General features: G+C 39.8%; 1 protein-coding gene across 3 annotated transcripts; it reads left to right on the forward strand.

Annotated features, from left to right (window-relative positions):
* The first annotated feature begins 814 nt into the window (after positions 1 to 814).
* On the forward strand, positions 815 to 25,300 carry TBC1D31 (TBC1 domain family member 31). Of its 3 annotated transcripts, XM_031552913.1 has the most exons (22): positions 815 to 1,035; positions 2,092 to 2,238; positions 2,770 to 2,885; positions 4,710 to 4,888; positions 8,729 to 8,880; positions 9,289 to 9,448; positions 9,663 to 9,863; positions 11,025 to 11,195; positions 11,976 to 12,055; positions 12,158 to 12,304; positions 12,698 to 12,831; positions 13,821 to 13,954; positions 14,533 to 14,712; positions 15,703 to 15,935; positions 16,529 to 16,681; positions 17,754 to 17,889; positions 18,724 to 18,816; positions 20,289 to 20,429; positions 21,426 to 21,620; positions 22,038 to 22,188; positions 24,139 to 24,255; positions 24,930 to 25,297. In XM_031552913.1, exons 3-22 carry the CDS (start codon positions 2,792 to 2,794, stop codon positions 25,070 to 25,072), a joined length of 2,994 nt encoding a protein of 997 aa, XP_031408773.1. In that variant the 5' UTR covers positions 815 to 1,035; positions 2,092 to 2,238; positions 2,770 to 2,791; the 3' UTR covers positions 25,073 to 25,297. The 3 variants fall into 3 exon arrangements, with proteins under 3 accessions (XP_031408773.1, XP_031408774.1, XP_019469781.1); XM_031552914.1 differs by lacking the exon at positions 24,139 to 24,255 and having other exon boundaries at positions 24,930 to 25,300; XM_019614236.2 differs by lacking the exons at positions 815 to 1,035; positions 2,092 to 2,238; positions 2,770 to 2,885; positions 4,710 to 4,888 and having other exon boundaries at positions 8,769 to 8,880; positions 9,241 to 9,448; positions 24,930 to 25,296.
* Positions 25,301 to 25,874: the final 574 nt, after the last annotated feature.

The raw sequence follows: 25,874 nt of genomic DNA on the forward strand, positions 1-25,874 counted from the left end.
GGGCTGCCGGGAGCAGGGCTCCATCTGGCACCGCAAACCCAGCCCGGCGACACGGGGCGGGTAACGGCGGGGCGGGGAGAGGTCGAGGGCACGGAGGAAAATGCTTGGAGGGTGTGTGTCGGGCGGCGTTTGGCCGAACGTGAGCCAGCGCTGTGCCCGGGTGGCCGAGGAGGCGCACGGCGCTCTGCCTTGTGTCAGCGGTATGCGGCAGCTGGAGCGGGGAGCTCATCTCCCTCTGTACTCAGTCTGGTAAAACTGCGCCTCGAGTGCTGCATTCAGTGTTGGGCCCCTCGCTGCAAGACAGACACTGAAACCCTGGAGCGTGTCCAGAGAAGGGCAGCGAAGCTGCGAGGGGTCTGGAGCACAAATCTTATGGGGAGCAGCTGAGGGAACTGGGGTTGTTCAGTCATAGGAGGCTCAGGGAGACCTTATTGCTCTCTACAACTGCCTGAAAGGAGGCTGTGCTGAGGTGGGGGTCGGCCTCTGCTCCCAGGTAACAGCGATAGGATGAGGGGAATGGCCTCAGGTTGTGCCAGGGGAAATTCAGGTTGGATGTTAAGAAAAAATTCTTTTCAGTAAGAGTGGTGAGGCGGTGGAGTCACTGTGCCTGCAGGTGTTCACAGACATGGAGGTGTGGCACTGAGGGACGTGGTTCAGTGAGTGATGCAGCTGATAGGTGGACAGTTGGACTAGATGATGTTAGTGGTCCTTCCCAGCCGTAATGACTCCAGCATTGCAGTAGTTTTGAGCTTGCAGATGTCAAACGTCTCTTGATGGAGTTTTCCTTTTTTTCTTTTTTTTTCTCTCCATTCAGAAGATACCATGGCCAAATTCCCACAAGAGTTTAACTAAAATATTTGACTAGGAAATATCAGAAAAATGCTATCTGGTCCAAGGGGAAGAGCAGTAACAATGCTGCTTTTGAGTGCCTACGTAGTGTTTGCCACAGGAAATCTGGGTGCAGCTCCACTGAATTAGTTCAGAGCCAAAGGAGCTCTAGCAAGACGGAGAGCAGCGTTGAGGAAGTGCTGGGAGGTACTGGCACTACACCAATGGTACTCTCACTTCAGGCTACTTTTAGAATCACAAGTCACATGTTGTGTTTTATTGATGTTAACGATACTGACGTCACAAACTTGTAATGACAATCTGAACAGCTAATTTGCTTTCCAGTTTCATTTTTATGGCCCTTCCCTCTTCACCCAGAAAGGAATGGGTGTAGCAGGGCAAAGTGCTATTAGTTTTATCTCTGCTTTGCAGTAATAGCTGCATGGCCATACAGATGTGCATTTGCACTTGGTGTACACACCAGTACCTGCATACAGGTAGTGGTTATAGTGCTCTCCTGGCATTCGGTGGCTCAGAGGTGTCCCTATCTTACATTAGCATGGTTACAGTATCCAATATTCTATACAGTTTTAGTTACTTAATCTGACTCTGCACTTACATCCAGATGATTATAGGAAATAACTGGTTTGCCCAGCAATATCCAAGAAATCCAGGAGCAGCAGATTTCCCAAACCTTAGTGTGCTGCTTCCTCTTACAGCTTTTGCTGCATGTGGGCTTCAGTTCTGCATCTGGCTTTATTTTGTGTCGACAGCATGATAGAATGTGAAAAAGCAGAAACTTTTGTTCCATAATATCTCATATGAACAATGATAAAATAGATTGCTTCATGCTTTTGAAGGCTGGAAGGAAGTGAGGTTAACATGGATTCCCCTACCTCCCAACCTCCCTGCATCTAGATTTTCAGATAGCGTGGCTGACGACAAGCCAGCATACAGTAGTGTCACACAATAATATAAATGAAGATCAGGTAGCTAGGAGCCACATAACAGGACCATGAGTGGTGAAATTCCTCCTGCCTGCTTTACTCTCTAACATTTTTTCAACATAATGAATTATCTCCTTTGTTTAGTATATTTTTTTTATATTACAAAGACATATTTTTCATGGAAGATTCCTCACAGAACACTATGAATGGTTAGAATTGTAAAACAGTAATCTAGGGAGATTATAATCTTAGGTCTTGGAAAAATACATGGTTATAAAACAACTCAAAACAATTGATTTGCCTACTTTCTCCACAGAGTTGTAGTAAACATAATTCATAGCGCCACAGGATATCATTCCAAGGCGATACGTTTTCTGAATGTGGCTTTTGACAGTTCTGGAGATTCTCTGCTTGCTGGAGACCATCAAGGAAATATTTATGTTTTTGACCTGAATGGAAACAGGTAAGAATATTTATATAATGCCATTTTAACTGTCCTGATACCTGCAACGTTCAGGAATATGGAAGTTACGCTGTGCCATGGATTTTCATGACTTTGCAGCTAGATGGTGGTTTTCTCAGAGCTGAAGCTGCAAGTCACTATTTCATGTAGGTTCCCTGTGTACTACTGTATTAGTTTAGCTGCTGCAAAGGATAAGAACTTTGTAACTAAACTGAACAAACAGCAATTTCATAGAACTTTGGTGATGGAAAACTACCAAAGGAGTTGTGCTATCAATTAATAATACAAGCAAGGAATTACAACACCTGGTATTGTCATTTACAGAAATACATTCATATTTTTACAAGTGTGTGCTTTCAAGTTAGCACTGCTTCTTACACGTAGTATAAGAAGATATGATTTCTTTCCTCTCTTCTTTTGAGTTCATTTTTCTCTGAGTGCAATATATATTGAAACTGATTAAGGTAATTCCTCACTTGGCATTATGAGCCAAAGCTTCCTAACACAATGAGAACATGTATTTTCAAATAGGTTCAAGCTTGTTCAGCGAACAATGCAGGCTTGCACTGCTTTGGCATTTAATCTTCGAAGAAAGACAGAATTCCTGGTGGCTTTGGCTGATTATTCTGTGAAGTGCTTTGATACAGGTAAGGAGAAATTTAAAGCCTTAATATGTGGATTATTACTGTCTCATTTAAATTTTGATTTTAGTATGACAGTTTGCAACTGAATCAGTTTTAAACTGTTTTTGCAATAATACATGTCAACTAATTGACTGTACACACTGAAATAACTGTCAGTTGTTTTGAGAATGCTGGTAGATCTGTATCCTTATTCAGAAACCGTGTCTAAATATTAATGTCATAGGCTAGCTGTGTGTCTCTGACTTGATTACATGGGGAAGGGCATTGACAATTAATTTTTTTTTAAAGTAATCAATCAAAAATTCCAGCTGTAGTATCAATCAAAAATTCCAGCTGTAGTATCTTGTATTATCTGGGCTTATATCTTTTTAAAAAGCCTTAGGAGTCACTTGCCTGCAATTAGAAGGTCTGAGTATGATATTATTGGTGCAGTTTTTAAAGTAACAATGTTACCCAAAATAAAGGAAGAGAAGAAAAATAAGGTCTGAAATCCTCTGTACTTTTTCTTCAAAAACAGTAAGGTCAAGCTTAGTTTTCAGGTGCACTTAGAAAATTTTTTCTTACTTACTTAAAGAAACCCTTAGCAGGAAGTTTTGCACACAGAGGGTGGTGACACACTGGAACAGGTTGCCCAAGGAGGTTGTGGATGCCCCATCCCTGGAGGCATTCAAGGCCAGGCTGGATGTGGCTCTGGGCAGCCTGGTCTGCTGGTTGGCGACCCTGCACATAGCAGGGGGTTGAAACTAGATGGTCATTGTGGTCCTTTTCAACACAGGCCTTCTGTGATTCTATGATTCATTCTATGAGTCTATGATCTCATAGTCCTGCATTTTGAGATAGTGCTGTTTCCAGATACCAAATCACACTGAAGAATGTCTTTGAGTATAGATGTCCTTCCCATAAATCAGTACTGAATGGACTATCCTTAACTAAGTATTAGATAATAGTGAGGGCCATCCCCTAATTTAGAAGCCATTCTCTGTAATCCCATGGTATCCTCTCATCTGGCAACAGCTTGAAACACTCAAATGTCTGTAAGCACAGCAGAAAGTTTGACTGTTAGTCTTTGCGAGCTGCTTTATAGCCATTTCCCATCTTTGGTGCCAGTCGATCAGCTGGAGCAGCCCCATGGACAGTCAGGTAAAACAGCTGATGTAAGTAGTCTTGCCACAAATAGGGTAAGTTGCTGAGGAAAGATTAGTGGTCATGCATTCACAAGTGAGAAACAATGTAGTCAGAGGTACTATTTCCCGAGTATGTATTACACAGCATAAAAATGCTTTGGACTCTAAAACGGTTAATGAGGTGTTGCTTTCTGACTGTGCTTTCCTGTAGTCATAGCCCATTGTCATTAAACTTTTTTTCCTTGCACCTGTAAATAGCTGCCTAATCACTCATACAAACTGTCCACAAGTTAAAACAAGTGGAGAACACTAAGCAGAACAGTCAGTCTCAACTACTTGATATTTCTGCTGATGTTCACATCAAATAACCAGCCCACAAGGCATGCTTACTTTACTTGATTGTAATGTTCGTGATTTCTTAAGATTGATTCTTGGGCTAAATTAAACAAGTCTGTGCAAGTTGGATTTCTCTGGAGAACTGAGAATAAAACCTGTCACTTAGAGATGAGAAAGTTGTTTCTCTATGGTATAATAAATGAAGACTTTGTTGGATTGCAGTGGTAAATGGTCATATATCAGGTATGCTTAAAAGTCACTTTTACAGCATAGTGCTGTACGAAGTGTAAAGTGGTATGAAAAGTAAAGTAGTAGTCGTTGCCTTTTGAATGATTTTCATCTTCTTTTCTTTCTTTTCATCCTGCAGAAACTAAGGAACTCGTTAGTTGGATGAGAGGCCACAACTCTTCGGTGTCTTCCATCTCTGTGCATGGCTCAGGCAGATATGCCATCACCACATCCACTGATACAGCACAGCTGTGGGACTTGGACACCTTTCAAAGAAAAAGAAAGCTTAATGTTCGTCAGTCTGTGGGCATACAGCAGGTGAGTAAAGAGCAATTGCTAAAGGGTAAAAAAACATACCTCAGGAGGAGTAACACCACACATTAAAATCGCAGTGCTTGAAGACAGAGAGAAGATATATGAGGAGCAGCTGAAGTCACTGAGTTTGTTCAGCCCAGAGCAGAGGAGCTGAGGGGAGGCCTCATGGCAGCTGCAGCTTCTCATGAGAGGAATGGAGGGGCAGTGCTGAGCTCTGCTCTGTGACAGCAGCAGGACTGGAGGGAATGGCATGGAGCTGTGTCAGCAGAGGGGCAGCTGGGGGTTAGAGACAGGGTCTGCACCAGAGAGTGGTCAAGCATGGAACAGCCTCCCCAAGGCAGCAGTCATGGCTTCAGGCTGCCAGAGTTCAAGAAGTGAATAGACAATGCTCTCAGCCACAGGTTTCTATTTTGGATGGTCCTGTGTGGAGCCAGGAGTTGAACTCAATGATCCTTATGGGTCCCCTCCAACTCAGGATATTATGTGATCCTATGATATTTTGAAAAATGCAGCTAAATCTTTTCTTTGTTCTTTTGGCTAATTTCCTTAACTGTTCTCCTGTCATATCAGCCAGATCTCTAGGCAGTCAGTAGTTACAAAAATCTGGTGAAAGCATTTAAGGAATCTTCACTTTTAGAGATACTGGTTGGATGTGACCTCGATTAACTCAGACTAACCTGAGTTAATTTGTGATTCTAAGAGTGCTGTTCAAAAAACAGGTTTCAGGTGATAATTCTAACTTGAACAGTCACCACTTAGCCCATTCAGCTACTTATTCCAGAGCTTCTCTTCTTCCTATACACACAGCAAGGAATGTGGGTGCAAATTAAGCTGAAAAGTAATGCAGCAAAAAGGAAATGCTGCATTTTAGTCTATTGGTTTCTTTGTTTTGGTTTGCTGCACAGACATTTATACTGGAAGAGCTTAGGGGACAAGAAAGAGTCCCTTTGTATCAGGGTGTGATATTAATAGGTCTACTGTAGCATTATGCTGCTTTAAATAGGTGTGCTTACACCACCAAATGTAAACGTAAGCATAAATGCTACAGTGTCACTGCAGTACCAGGTCATTGCCTACACACGTGCTGCTCTACAGCATAGTCTTACAAATACCACTTCAAACCAACTTTCTCATCAAGTTGGTCACTAAAAAACTACGCTGATTTTGCAGAGGACAAGGATATTCTTTTGAGTACTTTCATTGTGTTCTTAGTCAGGCAGAAATTTTGTTAACCTGCAATGCCACCTAGCAATTACTGTGGGAAATTATGTATACATTTTTTTGTTGCTTTATTAAAACTGTTGTGTAGTATAGAATCATAGGATCATAGAATCATAGAATGGTCTGGCTTGGGAGGGACCTCAAGGATCATCAAGCTCCAAACCTCCTGCCGCAGGCAGGGCCCCAACCTCCACATTTAATACTAGACCAGGCTGCCCAGGGCCCCATCCAACCTGGCTTTGAACACCTCCAGGGACGGGGCATCCACAACCTCTCTGGGCAGCCTGTTCCAGCACCTCACCACTCTCTTGGTAAAGAACTTCCCCCTGATATCCAACCTAAATCTTCCCTCCCTCAACTTAAAAACTATTTCCCCGTGTCCTGCTGTTATCTTTCAAAGAGTTGAAAAACATACCGCTAAAATCATTATCATGTCTTCCGTTCAAAGAAGATGTTTCTGTAGTTGATATGGCTTTTGTTATTGCAGCCTTTCAATACTTAAAGGATGCTTATAAGAAAGATGGAAAGAGACTTCTGTAGTGAAAGCATGAGAGGTAGTAGTTTTAAACTGAAAGAGGACAGAGTTAGTTTAGATATAAAGAGGAAGTTCTTCACTATGAGGTTGGTGAGGCCCTGGAACAGGTTGAATGGGACTTTGAGTAACATGCTGTAGTGGAAGGTGTCCCTGCCCATGGCAGGGGGGTTGAAAATAGATGGTCTTAAAGGTCCCTTCCAACCCAAACCACTCTATTCTATGATTTTTCTGCTGCTCATTATCTTTCTTGAGGCTAAGGACAATTTTCAAAGCATTGCTGCTTATTCAACAGCTGCTTGTGACCAGCCTGTGGTATTTTTCTAGGACAAAGCAGAAAATGAAGAACTGGTCCAGTTTGCCAGAACTTAAATAGAAACTTAAAGCTTTTCTTGGGCTACATTTGCTGATGGAAGGACCCACAGACTTTTATAATTGGAAGTAAGAAAAGGTGAAAATCGTGTTGCTTAAGTTTATCCATCTGCACGATAGGCATCAGTCTGTCTTCAGATTTTTGTTTAGGCTTCCTCACAGTCCCTATGGTAGGACGTGCAGCTCAGTCTGTTTAAACATGAACGTCGTAGGTGAGGTGACTTTTGCCTTACGGGCAACTTCTGTTCACTGTCAAGTGACTAATTTGGGCTGGACATCTAACTTTAAGCCACTAGCACACAGCATGATGAATCCCATCCCACGTATCCAAATTTCTAGGTCCAAAGAAACCATTCAGACCAAAACTCTGAACTTTGGTACTGACTGCAGATCTCAGCCACTGAGTCCTTCGAGTAGTCAGTCCCACAGTGCTCAAATAGCAGAAAACATTTTGAATTTAACCTTCAAAATTACACTTATAGGGCAAAGTCTGAAGCTATCTGTGCTGCTACCAAAGTAGAACCTCTGATCTAGACCAGAGATTTATCATTAAGCAAAAATGTATCCGATAACACCCATACATTTAAAAAAATTGTTTTTATTTTTCTTTATTAAAAAGGACTTGCATATAAATGGTAAACATGTTTGGAATAATTGAATAGAAAAGTACAAGTTTGGTTTCATTTTCTTTTATGACAAACTGCCTTTCATAGTTGCAGAATATACTGCTAAACTTTGTACAGCATTTCTTACACTTAGTAGTTCTGTGCAAAACTGAGGAGCTTAAGCCTAAGGATAAATGCTTCACAGAGTGCATTTGCAGGTTGTTGAAAGCAGGGGTGAGTTTGTAGAAGATGCAGCAAGCTATTCAAAACCCACCTGTGCTCAGTGAGCAGTTCTGACTCCTGGCTCCCATGCTTTCTTGCAGCTGGGTGCATTTTCCCAGCATTGCTATTATGCCTCCTCTGACAATCATCAGAACTCTCCAGAAGAGAGAGGAACAGTTTTGAAAATAACCCAGATTAACTTCTGTGTCATTTCAGTGAGATAAATTGGCTGTAGTAAGAGGTCCAAAACTGAACGCAGCATTCAAGGTGTAGCCTCACCAGTGCTGAGTACACTGATAGAGGCCAGCATGCTGTTGGCCTTCTTGGCCACCTGGGCACACTGCTGGCTCACGTTCAGCCAGCTGTCAGCTTACATCCCAAGAGCCTTTTCTGCTGTGCAGCTCTCCAGCCACTCTGTCCCAAGCCTGTATCATTGCATGGAGTTGTGACCACAGTGCAGGACCCAGCACTTGGTCTCGTTGAAGCTCATACAATTGGCCTCAGCTCATTGATCCAGCCTATCCAGATCCCTCTGTGGGGCCTTCCTCAAGCAGATCACCTTCCTCCCAGCTTGGTGTCATCTGCAAACTCACTGAGGGTGTTCTCAGTCCCCTCATCTAGGTGATATTAAACAGGACTGGCCCCAATACTGGCTCCTGGGGAACACCATTCATGACCAGTCACCAGCTGGATTTACCTCCATTCACCTCCACAACTCCATGCACCACCAGGATTGAAGCCTTGCATTGCAACTTCATTACAGAGTTACAGCGATAGTTGTACTGTCGTGGTTTCTTGCTGTATTTTATTCTGCCATTCACTTTAATCCAGTTTAAAGAGTACATCCTTGGTGACATTGTTCCATTTTTTATTTTTTTCATATTCCTTCAGGTTTTTTTTCTTCCATTGAGTAACACCATCCTCAGCTGTTTCAAAGATAATTCTGTTTTTGCATGGGAATTTGATACTCTTCACTGTAAATATCAGTTGCCAACTGCAGTAGAAGGTTCTGCATTACATTATAAGGTCTTTGCAGTTACCAGGTAAGTTGCTATTTTAAACATTCTAAAGGCAGACTACAAAACCTAATTTTAAAACAGGTTTGCTTTTCTTTTATGAAATGTTTTATGGAAGTATTGAACTGTATGCAATGATAAACATTTGAAATCTGCTATGACTGATACTTGCAGCAAGGCTCCACAGCAGTTTTTATTACAATCCCGTAGCAGTTGAAACAAAATTGATTTAATGACCAGTAAAATAAGGTTTAAGCTATCCATTACAAAAGAAATGTTATTATTTAGAAGCTGTTTTGTACTTTCAAGAGAGTATGACAGGAATAATGTCAGATTCCAAGGTGATATGAGGGCACAGCAGGAAATGTATGATCTTTTTCTTTGTAGCTTAAGCTATAATATTCTGATGGAAACTTTGCTTCATCTGTGACCCAGAGATGGCCGGATTTTTGTAGCTGGTGGAAAATCAAATCATCTTCACTTATGGTGTTTAGAATCAAAGCAGCTGGTAAGAATAATCCAGATGCCTACAGAAGTACGAGCTGTCCGTCACCTGGAATTCCTCCCTGACAGTTTTGATGGGGGCTCCAATCAGGTCAGTTACTTACAAACTTGAGAATGGATGTTTGATTACTTGATTCAACACGAGTATTTTAGGGGCTTTTTGAGGACAGTGGGGAGGTGGAAAAGATGCTGTGCTAAATATTTGTTCAGTTGCTCCTCTAGCTTAATGGAATGGCATTTCTTAATTTGGTATTCCTCTTCGTTTGACATTGACAGCATTATTGATTAATTCTTTTGACTTATAGGTCCTTGGAGTGTTAAGTCAAGATAATATTATGAGATTTATCAGTATAGAAACATACAAACTTCTTTTTGTCATTGGGAGTCATGAAGAAGGAATTAGTACAGCAGCAATTAGCCCCAATGGACGGTATATTGCATCAGTAATGGAAAATGGTAGCCTTAATTTATACAGTGTCCAAGCTTTGACTCAGGAGGTGAATAAGGTACAGTGTTTTATATTTCTTATAATTGCAGTAAGGATGACACCTGTCCACATAACTTTTGTATCAGCAGTAGTTTGCTGACATGTCATTGGCTTTAGAAGTGTTGGAGTGCCATACTTAACCCTACCAAAACAGAAAAAGTGGTTTGCTGAGTTACCTTCATTTCTATTCCAGCCTGTCTGGTAATGCAGTATTTTTAAAGAGTATCACTCTGGTTTTGGTTTTGGGAGGAGGGGAAGATGCTACTTCTTTCTACAGCAATTAATGGGGACTGATTTTACTTTGTAATGACATTTTGGGAGAGATGGAAACAGCACAACAGCGTGCTGCTTGTGTTCCATTTCCTACCAAGAAATGTTTTTCAAGTAATGCTCTCTTAAACTGCGGGCATGGATGGTTCTTGCTGTGTTACTTGATCCCAGCATCCATCATTATGGCACAATCATACTCCCAGTCCTTCCTAAATAATAAACGTTCTAAATACCAGTTCTTATTTTATTAAAGTAATTTATTAATGGGAGTCAGGTTTCTAAATCCAGAATTCCACATATCTTTAATCACTGTGTCATTGAAGTAAACAGTAACCAACTTCGGATAATGAAGGAGTTGGAGCTGAGGAAGGATGTGTAAAGATGTCACATATGCATTCCATTTGCACCTTTGCTGCCAGGTTGACATGAACTGGGATATCCACTTTGTTCCTTCCTTTCCCAGTCTCTAAAATTGAATTAATACCTACCTAACACTGAAGATTAATTAAGGTTTGTAAAAGTCTTTTGTGTTCTTCCTAATAGGTGCTATGGAAATGCAGAGTAACATTGAAAAACATACTAAAATAAATAACCTGAACACGACATGATACACATTTATACTATCTCAATTATATTTCGGGGTTTGCTAAACAAGGAAATAACATGATGTCTGAGTAGATGTTTGGAAGCTGTGTATACATTCTCACAGTCTTTATTACAGTAGTTTAATTCACTGCCATGTATATTCAGGAGTGTACAGATCACATGTATTTGTTTCTGTTATAAACATGTCTCTGTTCTTTGTACTATGGCCTTCAAGCTCAAGGATATTGCATATAAAATAGACATCAAATTATAGCGTTATTTATTCTGTCTGATGTTAACTGATGTCATTTTCACTTAATATTAGCCTCCACCGCCACTGTTCAAAGTAGTAGAAGATTGGCCCAAGTCAGAGGCAAACAAGCTGACAACGAGAGTGACTTCAGGAAGGTCAGAGCAGCCTTGGAAATCCAAAGGAGGCAAAATTCAAACCAGATTGCTGAAAGTGCAAATGAATACACTGCTTGAAAATAAAGAGGTAGGAAGAAATTGCAAATACTTTGTTCTCCAGTCTGCATTTAAGGTTCCTTGGGAAAAAGAAGAAAAAAAGTTTGAAGAATAAGTTCAGGCACTGATTCGCTTGGATATTTGAGCAGAGTTAAAGGAGTTTTAACACCGCTTCTTTCCGTTCTGCCCATGACTCCTGTATTATGTGATGCAACCAGAGCTACCATTGCTCCAGTCAGGTCTGGGCACCTCTGAAGTTGTTCAACTTGTGCCACATTTGGATATTCGCTAAATCCAATCTGCTTCCCTGCTAGCAAACTGCACTTCTAAAATATCTGCCTAGAAGCTACTTTGTTTTTCTTAGTAATTTAGAAGATGTATTACTGTTATGTGTCTTTCCCTTACTGTGCTGCCTTCTCTTCACGTCTCTCTCTCAAGTCTCATGTGTATATATATGCATGTATGAGAATATATATATACACACACTTTCTTTTTCTCCTGTACTATTCATCACAACTTAATCTGTTACTTCTGTCAATATGCCTTATGTTTGACTGTATCAATCATTTAACTATACATAGTTTATAGTCAGTCAGAGTCTGATTTGAAATCAGTGGCAGCTGTTCTTAACTTAAGCAGATGAGTGATCTCTGTCATTAAAATACTTAGTATAATATAGCTGTACCCACTGTATATATTTTTAAGGTGTGCTAGGAATTTCAATATTTAGCTACTGCCATTGTGTAGAGTGCAAGAAAAGAGCTAATGAATGAGAAATCCTCACATTTACTGCTGATTTCCTGTTTTGTAGAATGAATTGCCAGGTGGATTAAACAAGAAACGCTTACAGGCCTTACTGAAAGGATATGGCGAGTATCCAGCAAAATACAGGTATGTTTGTATGCATGTTCATGCTTGCACAAAATCAGTTTGCTTGTGTCTAATGGCCTGTGAAAGAGAAGTTGCTTGACTAAGTCTGCATTTTAATTACAGGATGTTTGTTTGGCGTTCCTTATTACAACTTCCTGAAAACCACTTAGCGTTCAGTAGCCTGATAGATAAGGGCACCCACAGCGCGTTTGTGAATATTCAGAATGAGTATCCCATCAAAAGCAGGAAACTGCTGAGAGTCCTACAGAGGTAAAATGTGCATTTATGTTTATTTAAATATTGTAGATTCATATATTCATAGAATCACAGAATCATGGAACGACCTGGATTGAAAAGGACCATAATGATCATCCAGTTTCAACCCCCCTGCTGTGTGCAGGGTTGCCATCCACCAGACTGACCAGGCTGGCCAGATCCACATCCAGCCATATATTCATAAGTGATCTAAAATGTATCCCAAAGCTAGAAACAGCTAAAATGCAATAGTAGTGTCCTAATGCATTTTTATTTTTATAACTGGTATAAGCCTGCATCTATTTTGAAGTTTACAGTCTTTCTACGTGATATTTTTAAATTGCACATTATACTTTTGTTCAATTTTGTAACGATGTTTTCTACACCTTTGCTTGCCTTTGTGTATAGGACCTTATCAGCTCTAGCTCACTGGTCTGCTATCTTTGGCGAGACACCTTATATTCCTTTGCTAGCATTCCCATTTGTAAAATTATTCCAGAACAACCAGCTGATCTGCTTTGAAGTTGTTGCTACAGTAGTAGGTAAGCAATGATTTTCAGAAGTCAAATATGCAGCAGTGTGTTTAAGCTTTCCTATACAAAAAAGCTTTTCCTGATGAAATGAATGAGGTGGTTTCCTAAGAGCTCACCAGACTCACTTTTAAAAGTATTGCCAGGAATTAATATGTAGCAACTGTATGTTGAAGCCCAAAATTTGTTTTTAAATCAAAGCAAGATACTGGATTTCCTTCTGCAGTGTTTATAGCAAAAGCTAGCAGTTTTGTACTATTTGCACAGTCTCAGTAAGAACAAGTACATCTAGCATAATGGTATCATATTGAATAGCTAAAATCTGTATCTCAGGCATGAGAAAGGTACTTAAACCTACCTCCAGTCAAAAGGGAATGATCTCTCACAAAGTTTTACTGTGTTTAGCTGTCTTAAACACATGGTAACTCAAAATGAAACATTTGGCTGAAAGCTCACTACGGCTGTTTTCTGAAGAAGCACACTAAATTAAAGTGCACTACCCTTAAATTATTTGTTGCAGCTGTTGCTAAGTCTGCAGAAGATATGTGCTGCCAAGCATACATATCTACTTTGCAAACACATGCTGTTAGTGAATAAGTAGCCAAGCTCACAGAAATTTCCCTTACTGTGTTCACAGTTACTCGATCCAGGCTGCAGTTTTGTGAGACAGAAATACTGGTTGAAGTATTCCCACCTGCCTCCAACCACTTAGTCCCACAGCACAGCAACTTTTTTATATTGTACCTTTGAGCCAGGTTAGTTCCCCAGTCTGGTTCACAGTGCACTGACCAAACACTCATGTCAGTGCAGTTGGAGGAGTAGTGAGCTGTGGGAATGGTTTCAGAATAAATGGTTGGAAAGAAGAGAGACAGGAATATCTTGAGTAAGCTTTGCTGCTTAAAATTTCCTCTTATGTTTGTAGTCTTTACAATGAAACCTTACGGTTGCCAAGAGTCTATCACTCTGGATTACAGTTGTTTGTGTTTTGTTTTTCTTTTTAGTTAATTTTTGTCAGCACTGGTTTGAATATTTTCCCAATCCTCCGGTTAATATCCTTAGTATGATGGAAAATATTTTAGCACATCATGACAGAGAACTCCTTCAGCATTTAATAAAATACAGTGTGACTTCACAGGTAATGTCCTATATGAAGTGTCAGTACTGGGAATAATAGTGCACTGGTGATTTATTTTGACATAAATCTGTTATGAGAGTTTTCAGTAAATAATATTGAATGATATAGAAGTGTGAAGAACATATCATTGTTTTCCTGAAGCTTTTCTTTTTACATGGTCTCATATAGGTGCTACTGTAGTTCTTAAATTTCCTTTCCTTTCAGGTGCACACTGCTTGAAAATCTACTGGTCAAATTATAAATGCATGTTTACTTTTCTTTTTTTAAATTGGACATAGGTGTGGTGAATTTTGTAAATTAGTTTAAACCATAATTATACATACTTAACATTAAAGATGATTTTAGCTTCACGAAGCTGAAGTATTTAAACATCCAGAAATAAGAAAATTATGTTTGTCTCATATTACTTTTGAATGCTTACAGTGGGTAATAAAGCTTATATTTTAGTGTGATTTCAGTTTCTTTCATAACTAAATGGATTTTTGGTATAAGGCAAGAATATTTCATATTTTTTTCTGTAAAATGAATAGTAGAATTCTGTTAATGGATTATTTTGTCACATTTCCCAAATGATGCAGGTTTATGCCTGGCCTCTTCTAGAAACCCTGTTCTCTGAGGTTCTGACAAGAGAAGAATGGCTCAAAGTCTTCGATAATATCTTCTCTAACCATCCCTCATACTTCCTAATGATTGTTGTTGCCTATATTATTTGTTCCAGAGCTCCTTTGCTTCTCTGTAATCAAAGTCAGGATTTTGAGGTAAACATCTGATTTTTTTTTGAAGTTGGTCATCTGAAAGCGTGGATACAGAAAAGTGTAATACACCATATCTGCTGTTGTCGAGTTTTGAAGGTGTTTCAGTGCCATATCAATATATTATTACGTTACTGGACAGTCATCTAACATCTGACAAATGTACAAGAAATGAACAAAAAGTTGAGCAATTTCCTGCAGTTCTGTGCAGTAAGATCTCTAATAGCTTTCATAAGCTTTCTAATGCCACTAAAAATTACCTAGTAAATGTCTGTGGTTCATCAGCCACAAATAATTCTGCCTTTTATCTGAGGTTCTAATATTGACTTGTGCATGTGAAAAAAAAGGCAATGATGTTTCATTATTTTGCTTTCAGACTGCAAAACTAGGCAGTATTATTTGACATTCTCTGAAGCTAAATTAAAATATTCTCATGTTTAGCCTTAGAAGGAAGGAGGAGGATTTTTCATATGAAAACATCTCTGCAGACAAATGGTTTCACCTTGAAAATGCGCTTCTGAGCATTTTGACAGGCATCAGATCTTTCAAAAGCTAATTGAAAATTTTTCCTGGTGAAAACCTTTGACAGGTTCTTTCAGGAAGAACAGTCCTGCTAGAAGAGGAACTTCCATGTTTCATGTGTAAACATTAAATGTTGAGTGAGGTTTACCCAGCAGAATGAACGTCTGTGTGGGCAGTATGACACTCTCACGGCACACCCAGGTTCCCAGGTGTCTTACACAACTGTTGTTGGAACAGAAGAACCCAAGGACACTTTTAGAACGTGGATGAAGTTTGGCTCAAGTCACTAGAGCCCATGACATTTTACTAACTGATAGGGCTAACTAAAGAATCCCTTGTTTTATTTATTTATTTATTTATTTATTTAACTTCTGGAATATAGAATTTGCTGATTTACTTAATTATTCCTACATAGGCGTATTAAAAACTTGCTTAATCTTTTGTAGAATGTAAATGGCAGCCTGTCTCTTACAGTATTTCTTTCATCATCGTAACAACCTGGACATTAACGCTGTGATTAAACAAGCTTATCATCTTATGGAGACTACACCACCAGATATCCATCCACAACGTGTGCTTGATGACTTCATGCCACTTACGAAAGGACAGTACCCTGTATTTAATAAATATCCCAAGTTCGTAGTGGATTATCAAACTCGGGAACGGGAGAGGATCAGACAGGATGAAATTGAATACTTAAGAGAGAGGTATTGATGGGAAAGCTGAAGGCAGGGTCAGACTGGGAGGGACAAGTGGACACAGTTCAGTGTTTCTGTTAAAATGTGCGAGAACAGAGGCAATAATTTAAAAAAATATGGGGAAGATGACTTTAAAGAACCTGTAAATGGTAATTAGGTTTGACGTGGTCTTTAAGTTAAATAGGCAGTCTTATCTTAAACCAAATATGTGTATAAATTCACAGAAAATACTGGGCTGAAAGTCTTCAAAGTTGAAAGTTTAGAAGTCAGAACCTAAATCTCCCTTAACCTTGTCACATCCAACTTTGTGTAGGGTCAGGTGTTCCTTGCTCACCATTAAAATGAGAGCCATGATTACAAGACACCTTTAGAAACCGGTTTTTTGTTAAGAATATGAGGAAGAAAATGCTCGCACTTATTTAAAAAGCCCTGCTGTTTGTGAAAGTCAGCTCTGTAACTCCCGTGTATTTTATCAGTACATAAAGATGGGTGCCATTCTCTCACGGCGTCACACTTCAGTACGAATTTGCTAGTACAGATATAAATTTCAAAGTAATCAAGTGATTTCTTGATATACGAACGCATGATCTCATTCCATTTAGGCAATTAATGCATGAATTAGAAGCTAAAGCACAGGAACGGAAAGCAGAAGATGAAGCCTTCTACCGAAAGCAGGAGTTACTCCGAGAAGCTGAAGAACAAAGGCGAAAAATGGTACTGGAAGAAGAAGAAAAGCTGGCAGAACGGAGGCGGAGGTATTACAGTATAACAAACATTAGGGACCTGACTGCAGTATCCTGCTGTTACATTTTTAACCATAAGTAAAGGATAAATGGCCACTAATTTCTATAAATTGTAGTGTGGGAGAGCAGCGTGATCTGGTAGGTCAGATTTTGGTGTGAGAATGAAGTGATCTGAGTTGTGTTGCTGCCTTGCCCAGGGGAATAGAACATATCAGAGGCCAAGACACTTTGTGTTTTTGTCTCAGCTCTGAGCCTTTTGTCTAGTCCCTTCAGATTGTGAATGCTTTTGGACAGCTAATTGTCATACTTGCACTGTGGACAGACTTACTCTACAAATACAAGAGTAAATTAGAGTATTGAGAGTATTGATGATATACTGTACAGATTCTTATGTTTCCTAGGGCTAACTAAGAAGAAGTGGAGTTAGAAAAAAGGCTGCTTTATGTATGTATGTATGTATAAGTTGCTGAGCAAAGAGTTTTAAGAGTACCAAAGTTAATCTGGTGGCTCAGACATTTTGCAGTTGTGAAGGCTTAAGAGAATTTTAACACAGTTTATTAGGTCAACTAGAAGTAATACTTCCCTTAAACCTCTGCAACCTACAAATTAGGTTCTTATTCTAAGAAATGAGCAGTGGGATTTTCTTTGCAAACTAATTCTTGAGTTTGTGGTTTTGTTCCTTGAAAGGGTTTGATGTTTTGCAAATAAATTCAGGATTAATTTTGTGCTGAAAGAGGTACCAGAGAGCACTGACGATTATTCTAAGGAACAGTTTCCAGGGCTGGATCATTACAATACTAAACTAGTACTTATTAAAGTACAGCAGGAACAGAACCCAGGGCTTCAAAGCTTAATTGGGAGAGATTGCCATTAGAGGATGTCTGTGTGTCTCTGAATTTAATTTTGGCTTGTAAATGAAAACTGGGTAGTTTACAAGAATGAAAGCGACTGCCCTACGCTTTATGCATTGGAGATTAGATCACAGGAACTGGTGAGTACTGTGGTGTGAGCTTGTGCCCCTTTTTATTGACCTTTCATATGTACAAATTCCCTTGCTTTTCTTTTTTTTTTTTTGGCTTTGAAGACTAGCTGCTGTGAGAAGAGAGCTGAAAGTAAAGGAACTACAATTTCTAGATGCTTCAAGAAGGCGTTTTCTGAAATACCAGCAAGATCAGCGTCAGATGGAGCTGAAACGTCTTGATGAAGACATTGCAAGAAAGGCTGAGTATTGCTCAAGCAGTTCTTTTCTTGAAAGTTTATTGGAAACAATAACCAAGAAAAAATGCATAGCTAAAATGTACTGTGATTTGTGAGCCCAGGGGTGTGTTTAGCATGAGGTAGATGACTTAAAGTGTAAATGCATGATTTAACAGTTTTATTTGGCACTTCCTATGTTCCTGTGTCTTGTTTTAACTGGCAGAATTCCTGGGAAAAGCCAAATATATCTCTATATTAACAGTGTTGAAAAATGTAATTAACTCCTTAAAGGACTCGTCAATTATCAGTTGTCTGTGGGCTGTATATCCAGACTGCAAATTAACTCTGGAACAGCCTTTGGCCAGGTTCTGCCTCTGCTCCTGCAGGCTTAGTAGCTCAAGCACCATACCAAGAGAGAGCAGAGCATGAGCTTTTGAACCTCATGGGCACAAATCTAATCTCTGTTGAGCTATTCTGTGCATCTCAGCAGCACACTTTGAAGAGTCAAAGCATTGTCAAATTCTTCTTTTTTGCAGCTCAGCCCAGGTGGCCACTTGCATCTTTCTGCTGTTGGGTCACAGCAGTTTGGGTTCAGGAACTTTTTAATTTGTAGCTGTGTCTTGCAGATTATTAGCATTAGCCTGACATTTCCCTAACATGTGACTGGATTCAAAATTATTGCTGTGCCTCTTGCTTTCACCTTGTCCTATACTTTCAATGTTCAGTATTTTCCACTGTTCATCATATGACAGAAAGTTGACTAGAACTTAGAAGTGGAATGTCGCTTCTGGTTTTGGACTTTCTTGCTTTTTTTTTTCTCCCTCGCTCCATTTTCATGTGTTTCTCTTCTCCTCAAGGCATCCATGAGAGAGCAAGAAACAGCTGCTACTCTTCAAGATATAGAAGTACGACAGATGGAACTTGAATCACAAAGACAGCTTTTTGAACAGGTAATTGCTAGGGAACTATACAGATGTTTATATTTAATAGTTCTTCATATGCAGTTCTCAGATTTAATTGCATTCGTTCTGTCAGACTATGTGAGGGAAAAGAAAGGCTTTTTTAAGTTTCCTCTCTGATACCTTTTCTAGAATAAACCCTCAGTTAATAACAGATTGATGTAGTTGATGCCAGAAGCATCAGTAAGCAAAAAGAATGGATGGTTTATGAGGAAGGTGCGCCTCCTTTCTCAAATGCCTTACATATAATCCAGAGAGATCATGGTAAGTGTTAAAGGTTTTTATATCAATAAATATTGTTTAAATGTAAAATTAAATATGACTGAAAAGCCAGACTGACAATCAAAGGTATTACTAATGTCCATTTTGATCAGAACCAGAGCAGCGTGTCCCCCTCTTGCACACATGTGCATCTGGCTGGAAAGCAAGCAGAAGTGGCCATCAAAACTGCTAAACCTTATTCTGAAGCATGTGTCTCCTTATGTTTTACTTCTTAAAGCTTTTGGCTGTATACTTTTTGTCATTCATGCTAAGCATAACTGTATATGTGTTATATATATATATATAACTATTATATATAACAATATATATAATAAATAAATAAATTTATTTATTAAATACAGCTGTCCTATGGCTACATAAAACAAACCAATCTAAGATCACTTGTGTTCCAGTAAAGTCACCTGTTTAAAGGAGCTATTTCTTCAGTGACCATCCTCTTTAGGCTAGAAAGACTGCAATTATTTAACTAACCAAGGCTATGTGTCTGCCCACAAGAGCCTGTTTAGGCAGGCTTTCCCTGCCCATGCCTGGACCGACCGTTTTACTACTGTCAGTGAGAGGCCATTTGCAGGGTTGGAAGGCCTGCTGAGAGGCAGTGTATGTTAACTGTGCTTCTGCACCCTGCTGATACAGCCCAGCAGATTCCAGCAGGACTGGGAGAGAATTGCCTTCTTCAGAAAATAGCATAGATATGCCCTGATGAATATCAGGAAAAACTGTTGAGAATTAAAATTTCTGTTTCCAGTGTGGATTTGTACTGCTTTGCATTCAGCCTGCAGTAGTGTTTATTGTAAATCTCAGTACTTGATTTATATTTGTGAAACATTCTGAGGTCTTGGCTAATGTATGCCATAAAAGTGGAGAATGTTTTCATGATGAATCTAATTAATTTCAGTTGGAATTCTGTTTCTATGTCCCATTATAATCCAAGGGATGGAATTACATCAGAATAAAGCTGGGAGATGACTCTGATGACTCAGGCTTAGCACAATTCCAAATGGGTAAAGCAGCAGAGAATATCACTTTCTTGGACAGTTACAGTAGTTTATGCTATGCAGTGGAACGAGATGTATGGATATATTCAAATAATAGTTTAATTAAGTTTTAATAATTGTTAAAGAGAGAATCAAAATTATGGTTAGTAGCTTAGCAACAGTAATTTATGCTTGTATGTTTGGCAGCGTCTTATCAAAGATCAAGAGACAATTACCCAGGAAATGAGAGAAGAGAAAGATGATAGACAAAGAAAGGCAGATCTTGAAGACCACATTGTTCAGAGATGGGTAGAAACTGATCGAGAAGAAAGACAGAAAGCTCAGATGGTAAGATGGTTGGATTTTCACATGGGTTTTCACATGGGGGAGTCAGTTATGTTAACTGGTATACTACTTAATAGTATTTGTTGCAGTGAGCTAATACAAGTTAACATGAAAATATTTCTAAAGAGATCGAGTTTCTAGATACCCATCTTAATAGATCAGGGTGGCTTGTTTAAAGTTTTGAGGGTTTCAAAAATCTGCCTGAAGCATCCAAGCTGATACGCAACGCTGAAGTTCCCTGGGACCACCATATATTAATTTTTCTTTACTTTCCAGAACTTAAAAGGCATTTAAAACTCAGAAGTGCTCTTCAGAATAAGTTGTTCTCCTATTAAGAAACATGTTTTATTTGTAATCATAATAAAACAAAATGAAGCGGCAAAGGAACTTTCAGTTGATAGTACTTGGCATGAAATTCAAGAAGCTGTCTTTCTGATCACAGTAATGAATGTGTATAGCTTGACATTAGGAATTGTTCGGATTTTCAAGCTCAGAATTGTAACTGCACAGTTGGAAAAATAGTTGCAGCTAACCCACTACCCATATGCTTGGCATCTGCATTTATATTTTGTCTAGAAATAAACATATGGGCCTGAATTTTTGTAAACAGCCTTCAATTCTTAGAAGCATATGGATGTGGGTGGAAGTATTGGCATTCAGGTATCAATCTCGTGTTAAGTGCACCTGGAAGTCATATGAAATCCATGCTAAGAAAGCAAAATCCTCTAAATCGTGGAGGGGGTGTATGTCTCATTTACAAGGCCCTCAGTGAAGGAAAGAATAACAAGCATGGAAGAGGAGCAGAAGACAGCCCTGACAGAAGAGACAGCTAATGAATGGAGGGGTGGCACTGCAGGTGCAGACTCCTGCTAAGGATATCTAACAGCGCTACCACAGGATACTTTAGTTTGACAGAAAAAGACCTTCCCTTATCTGTATGTAAGGCTATATACTTGAAATAAAATAAATGGAGTCCTGTTAAGAAAAATATTTTGTTAGGTGGCTGAAGAAAATTTAGCCAAAGCAGAGCAGAATTGCATTGACAACGAATGGAGGCTGCAAGCATTGCATAAACTAAGGCGTGATGATCAGGACCGTGAGAAGCGTTATGAAGAGATAGCCAAGCTCCTGCATGACAACAGGGTGAAAGAAGCTGAGCTGCTGAAAGCCATGAGGGAGGCAGAAGAAAAGAAGGTATCTGCATTCTTTCTTTTCCTAAGTGGGACTGGCAATAGTATAACTGTTTTCTGCCTATAACACAGAATAGCATAAAACAGGTAGAACAAGAAGAAATAGTTTAAGTAATTCCTTTCCTGTTTCAGCCTGAAATTCCTGGAAGGTCTAGAGCAAACTAGTGAGGATATTTTAGATTTAAGAGGCATATTCCTAACTGTGTAAGTTTCTCTCATTTTTTCTCTAAATCAAGACTTTTACCAAACTCCAGGTGTTTAAAGGAGAAATGTTTCAAAAAATAAGCATTCACTCAGTGTAATAGTACACCTTTTGATTTAAAGAGGAAGTGTAGTCTGTAATAATCCAGATGGTTTTACGTGTTATTTTATTTCTTGTAATAAATCTGTTGAGGATGTACTCAGTATCTCTGTTGCACAGTGGGAAGAAGTTACATGGAGAAAAGCACAACTGGAGGAAGAGCAGAAGGCAGCTGCTGCTGCAAATGAACACAGGAAGCAGTTTTTAGAAGATGAAATGAATGATGCATTAGAATTGGCTGAAAAGCTGCAAAGGGAGGATGGCTATTTTGGTGAGTATGTAGAATATGCAGTTTTCTCGAGTATCAGCAGACTGGATAGTGGCGTGAAGGTCTGGATTGATCAGCAGAAAACAAACAAAGTATCTAACATTAAAGATAAACATAGGTTAAACTCCTTTTACATTAGTGTTTTTTGGCAGTATTCTTTCATGTAACTAATGTATAAAGCCATACTTGGATAGGAACCTCAATTGATATCCATCAGATGCAGCATTATAAATGATCCATAGGATTACTTTAATCTTGTTGTACGGATGGGATTCTAAACTTTGTTACAGAGTCACAGAATTATAAGGGTTGGAAGGGACCTTTAGAGATCATCTAGTCCAATCCCCCTGCTAAAGCAGACTCCCTGCTTTACATGGGAGAGCATCCACGTGAGTTTTGAATATCTCCAGAGCCAGTGTTGAGGCACTGGAACAGGTTACCCACTGTTGTGATTGATGTCCCATCCCTGGAGACTTTCAAGGTGAGGCTGGATAAGGGCCTTGGCTATTTGATCTAGCTGTGCATGTCCCTGTTCATTGCAGGAGAGCTGGACAAGATGGCTCTCAGAGGTTCCTTCCAACCCTAAGGTTTCTATGGTTCATTCTGGGCAGCTTGTTCTAGTGCTCTGTAACCCTCAAAGTAAAGAAGTTTTTCCATATATTCATACAGAATTTCCAGTGTGGGCACTGTTGAAAAGAGTCTGGCCCCATCCACTTGCCTTACACCTTTTAGATATTTGTAAGCATTGGTAAGATCCCTCCTATCAGTCTTCCCCTCGCTGAATAGCCCCAGGTCTCTCAGCCTTCCTCATAAGGGAGATGCTCCAGGCCCCTCATCATCTTTGTGGCCCTCCACTGGACACTCTCTAGAAGATCCCTGTCTTTCTTCAACTTAGGAGTCCAGAGCTGGTATACAGTACTCCAAATGTGGCCTCACCAGGGCAGCGTAGAGAGGGAAGAGAACCTCCCTTGATCTGCTGGCCACACTCCTTATTGCAATGCAGGATACCATTGGCCTTCTTGGCTTCAAGGGCACAGTGCTGGCCTTGTGCATCCCCAAAACTGAGGATATTCTTTTCTCTCAGTACATTATTTTGTATTTTATGTAGAGCGCATTGAAACAGAAAATTTAGGATAGTTTGCACTGTTTTTTAATCAATTTGGAAACCTCAACCTGTAATACTCTATTCTACTAGAAGACACCTACACCTTGGGCTTGCCATGATTTTTAGAATAAGGGTGGTGTGAGGCACTGGAATGGGTTGCCCAGAGGGATGGAGGATGCCCCATCCCTGGAGACATTCAAAGTTAGGCAGGACAGGGCTCTGAGCATCCTGATCGAGCTGTAGGTGTCCCTGCTCACTGCAGGGGAGTTGGACTGGATGCCTTTTAATGGCCCTTTCCAACTCTAACAATTCTATGATTCTGTTATCCTTCTGAAATACTGCATTTGTGTAGTTCTGCAGATACATATCCCATTGTCCTCAAGATCCCATCTCCTCAAGACAAGCAGAAGATTAGTGACTGGTATTAAGATTAGTTGATTGGTGTTGCTTTCAGCAAGCTTTTTCAGATTTTGCCCTAATTTGTCTGATGGTTTTAATACAGAGTAATTAGCAACTGCAAGTTGTTAAAATGAGTGTCTCCTAAAACAGCAAGTACGAGTAGCCATATTCCACATGAATTCAGTGGCCCATTTGTCAGAAGATTAATTATATGGCAAGAAACACCACATATGGAACTGTAATTTGTTAAAATGAAAAGCAGTGATGCATGGCTTTGCCCCATAGACCTAAAATTGTCTTTAAATTTTGAACAAATTTTACTTGCCATTAGCTGGAGTGAGTAATTGTTCCAGTTTTGCTCCCTAGAGAAAAACTGTTTTGCCTCAAGTGAGAAAAAATCAGTAGAAATCTAAACATGCACAACAATGCTTTCTCTGCATTTCCAACAGAGAGACTGCGTGATTTAAAGGCCAGACATGCAGAGAGAGGGGTAGAATTCCAACAGTTGCCAAAGTCTGGAAACATCTGCCTGAATGATTTATCTGCATCACAGTCGTCATTGCACAGTAAGATTCTAAGTTAGAGCCCTCCTTTTTTCTCACGTTTAACTTGAGGTGCATTACTGGAATACCTTGCTGGGTGATTGAGTCATTATTCATTGTGTTTAGTGGATAGTAAACCTGTTTATTGTTGTCTTCTGTTTCACACCTGAAAAACATAAAAAATGAATCACTACCAGGAATAGCTCAGATAGGAAATGCCTGAAGTGTGTTGCATTAGGAGACCAGTCATTTTAAGCCTCAACCTAGTTTAGTCCCATTCTGACATGATCATTTTACCTGTATTTGCTCAGGCTTCATAATTATGTATGATTTGGGGATGTTGAGCATACGTAGAACCATCCTTCATGAAAATCCTGTGGAGAGTTGCAGTTAAGAAGTAGTCTTCAATAATCTACTCCAGGCTCTCCTAGCCAATGAAGGCACATTTTAAAATCCCTTGCATGTTATCTATATCACTCTGCATGCACTGGGAAACATGTCTTTGGAGCTGTCAGGGAACCCCAGCAACATCCAACCTTTTTGTAACAAAATATAACACTGCCATGGTACCACTTTCAAGGAGCTTAGGGGTTGTAATAACATAGAGCATATCTGTCCAGAGGATTTTTCCCAATAAGCATTTGTGGTATTTGTGGAAAAACAGCTGCAATATTAAGCCTGAGTTTCTTCTATTTAAGCATCTTCAGACAGAAGACAAGAGCTGGCACGCCAGGAGCGGGAGCTGATGGCAGACATCAGGCAGCTCAGGCAGAAGCTCACAGCGCGGGCCCAAACCAGGCGTCCTCCAGCTCGTGTCTCACCCACACGGTGGACAACCTGAGATGGTTTGCTCTGGACCTCAGCTGTACTTTCAGATTATCAGTCAAACCCCGACTGTGTGTGATGTGATTAAGGACCGATCAGAGATTGTTTATTATAAAGGCTTTTGGAAATATTTTTATATAAAAATAAAATTCTAGCTAGAAAAATGTGCAGCGTTTGTAACCTCATTGTTTTCTCCATAACTGTAATATTATTTTTACTTCTAAAATAAATTGACTTTTTACCACTAAGTTATAGCATATACGTAGAGTATATGTATGCTTTATTTGTTCCTGTCAAAGCCCCGACTTGAAGAACAGGAACTTGCTGGAACAGGCTGCCTGGAGAGGTTGTGGATGCCCCATCCCTAGAGGTGTTCAAGGCCAGGTTGGATGGGGCCCTGGGCAGCCTGGTCTAGTATTAATGTGGAGGTTGGTGGCCCTGCATGTGGCAGGGGTGTTAGGAGATTCATGATCCTTGAGGTCCCTTCCAGCTCTGGCCATTCTGTGTGATTCTGTGTGAAGAAGCAAACCACCATCAGAGTCAGGTGCTAAAAGCAGGGTACAGGGAGGCTGAGCTGCAGAGATGTGCTGTTTTATATATATATAAATATATATTAGCTGCCAGGAGTTGGACTCTCAGTGATCCTTACGAGTCCCTTCCAACTCAGGATATTCTGTCATTCTTTAGTGAATAATACCTGCACTGGTAGAGCTGAATGAAAAGGATGATCATTGATGCTGCAGAGCAGGGCAGCACGCGAGGCAGAGAGCAGCAGCCCCTTCCCCATCACATCACACAAAGACCTAAGTGCACAGAGG

This window comes from Meleagris gallopavo, chromosome 3 (genome assembly GCF_000146605.3).
Source record: "Meleagris gallopavo isolate NT-WF06-2002-E0010 breed Aviagen turkey brand Nicholas breeding stock chromosome 3, Turkey_5.1, whole genome shotgun sequence".
NCBI lineage: Eukaryota > Metazoa > Chordata > Aves > Galliformes > Phasianidae > Meleagris > Meleagris gallopavo.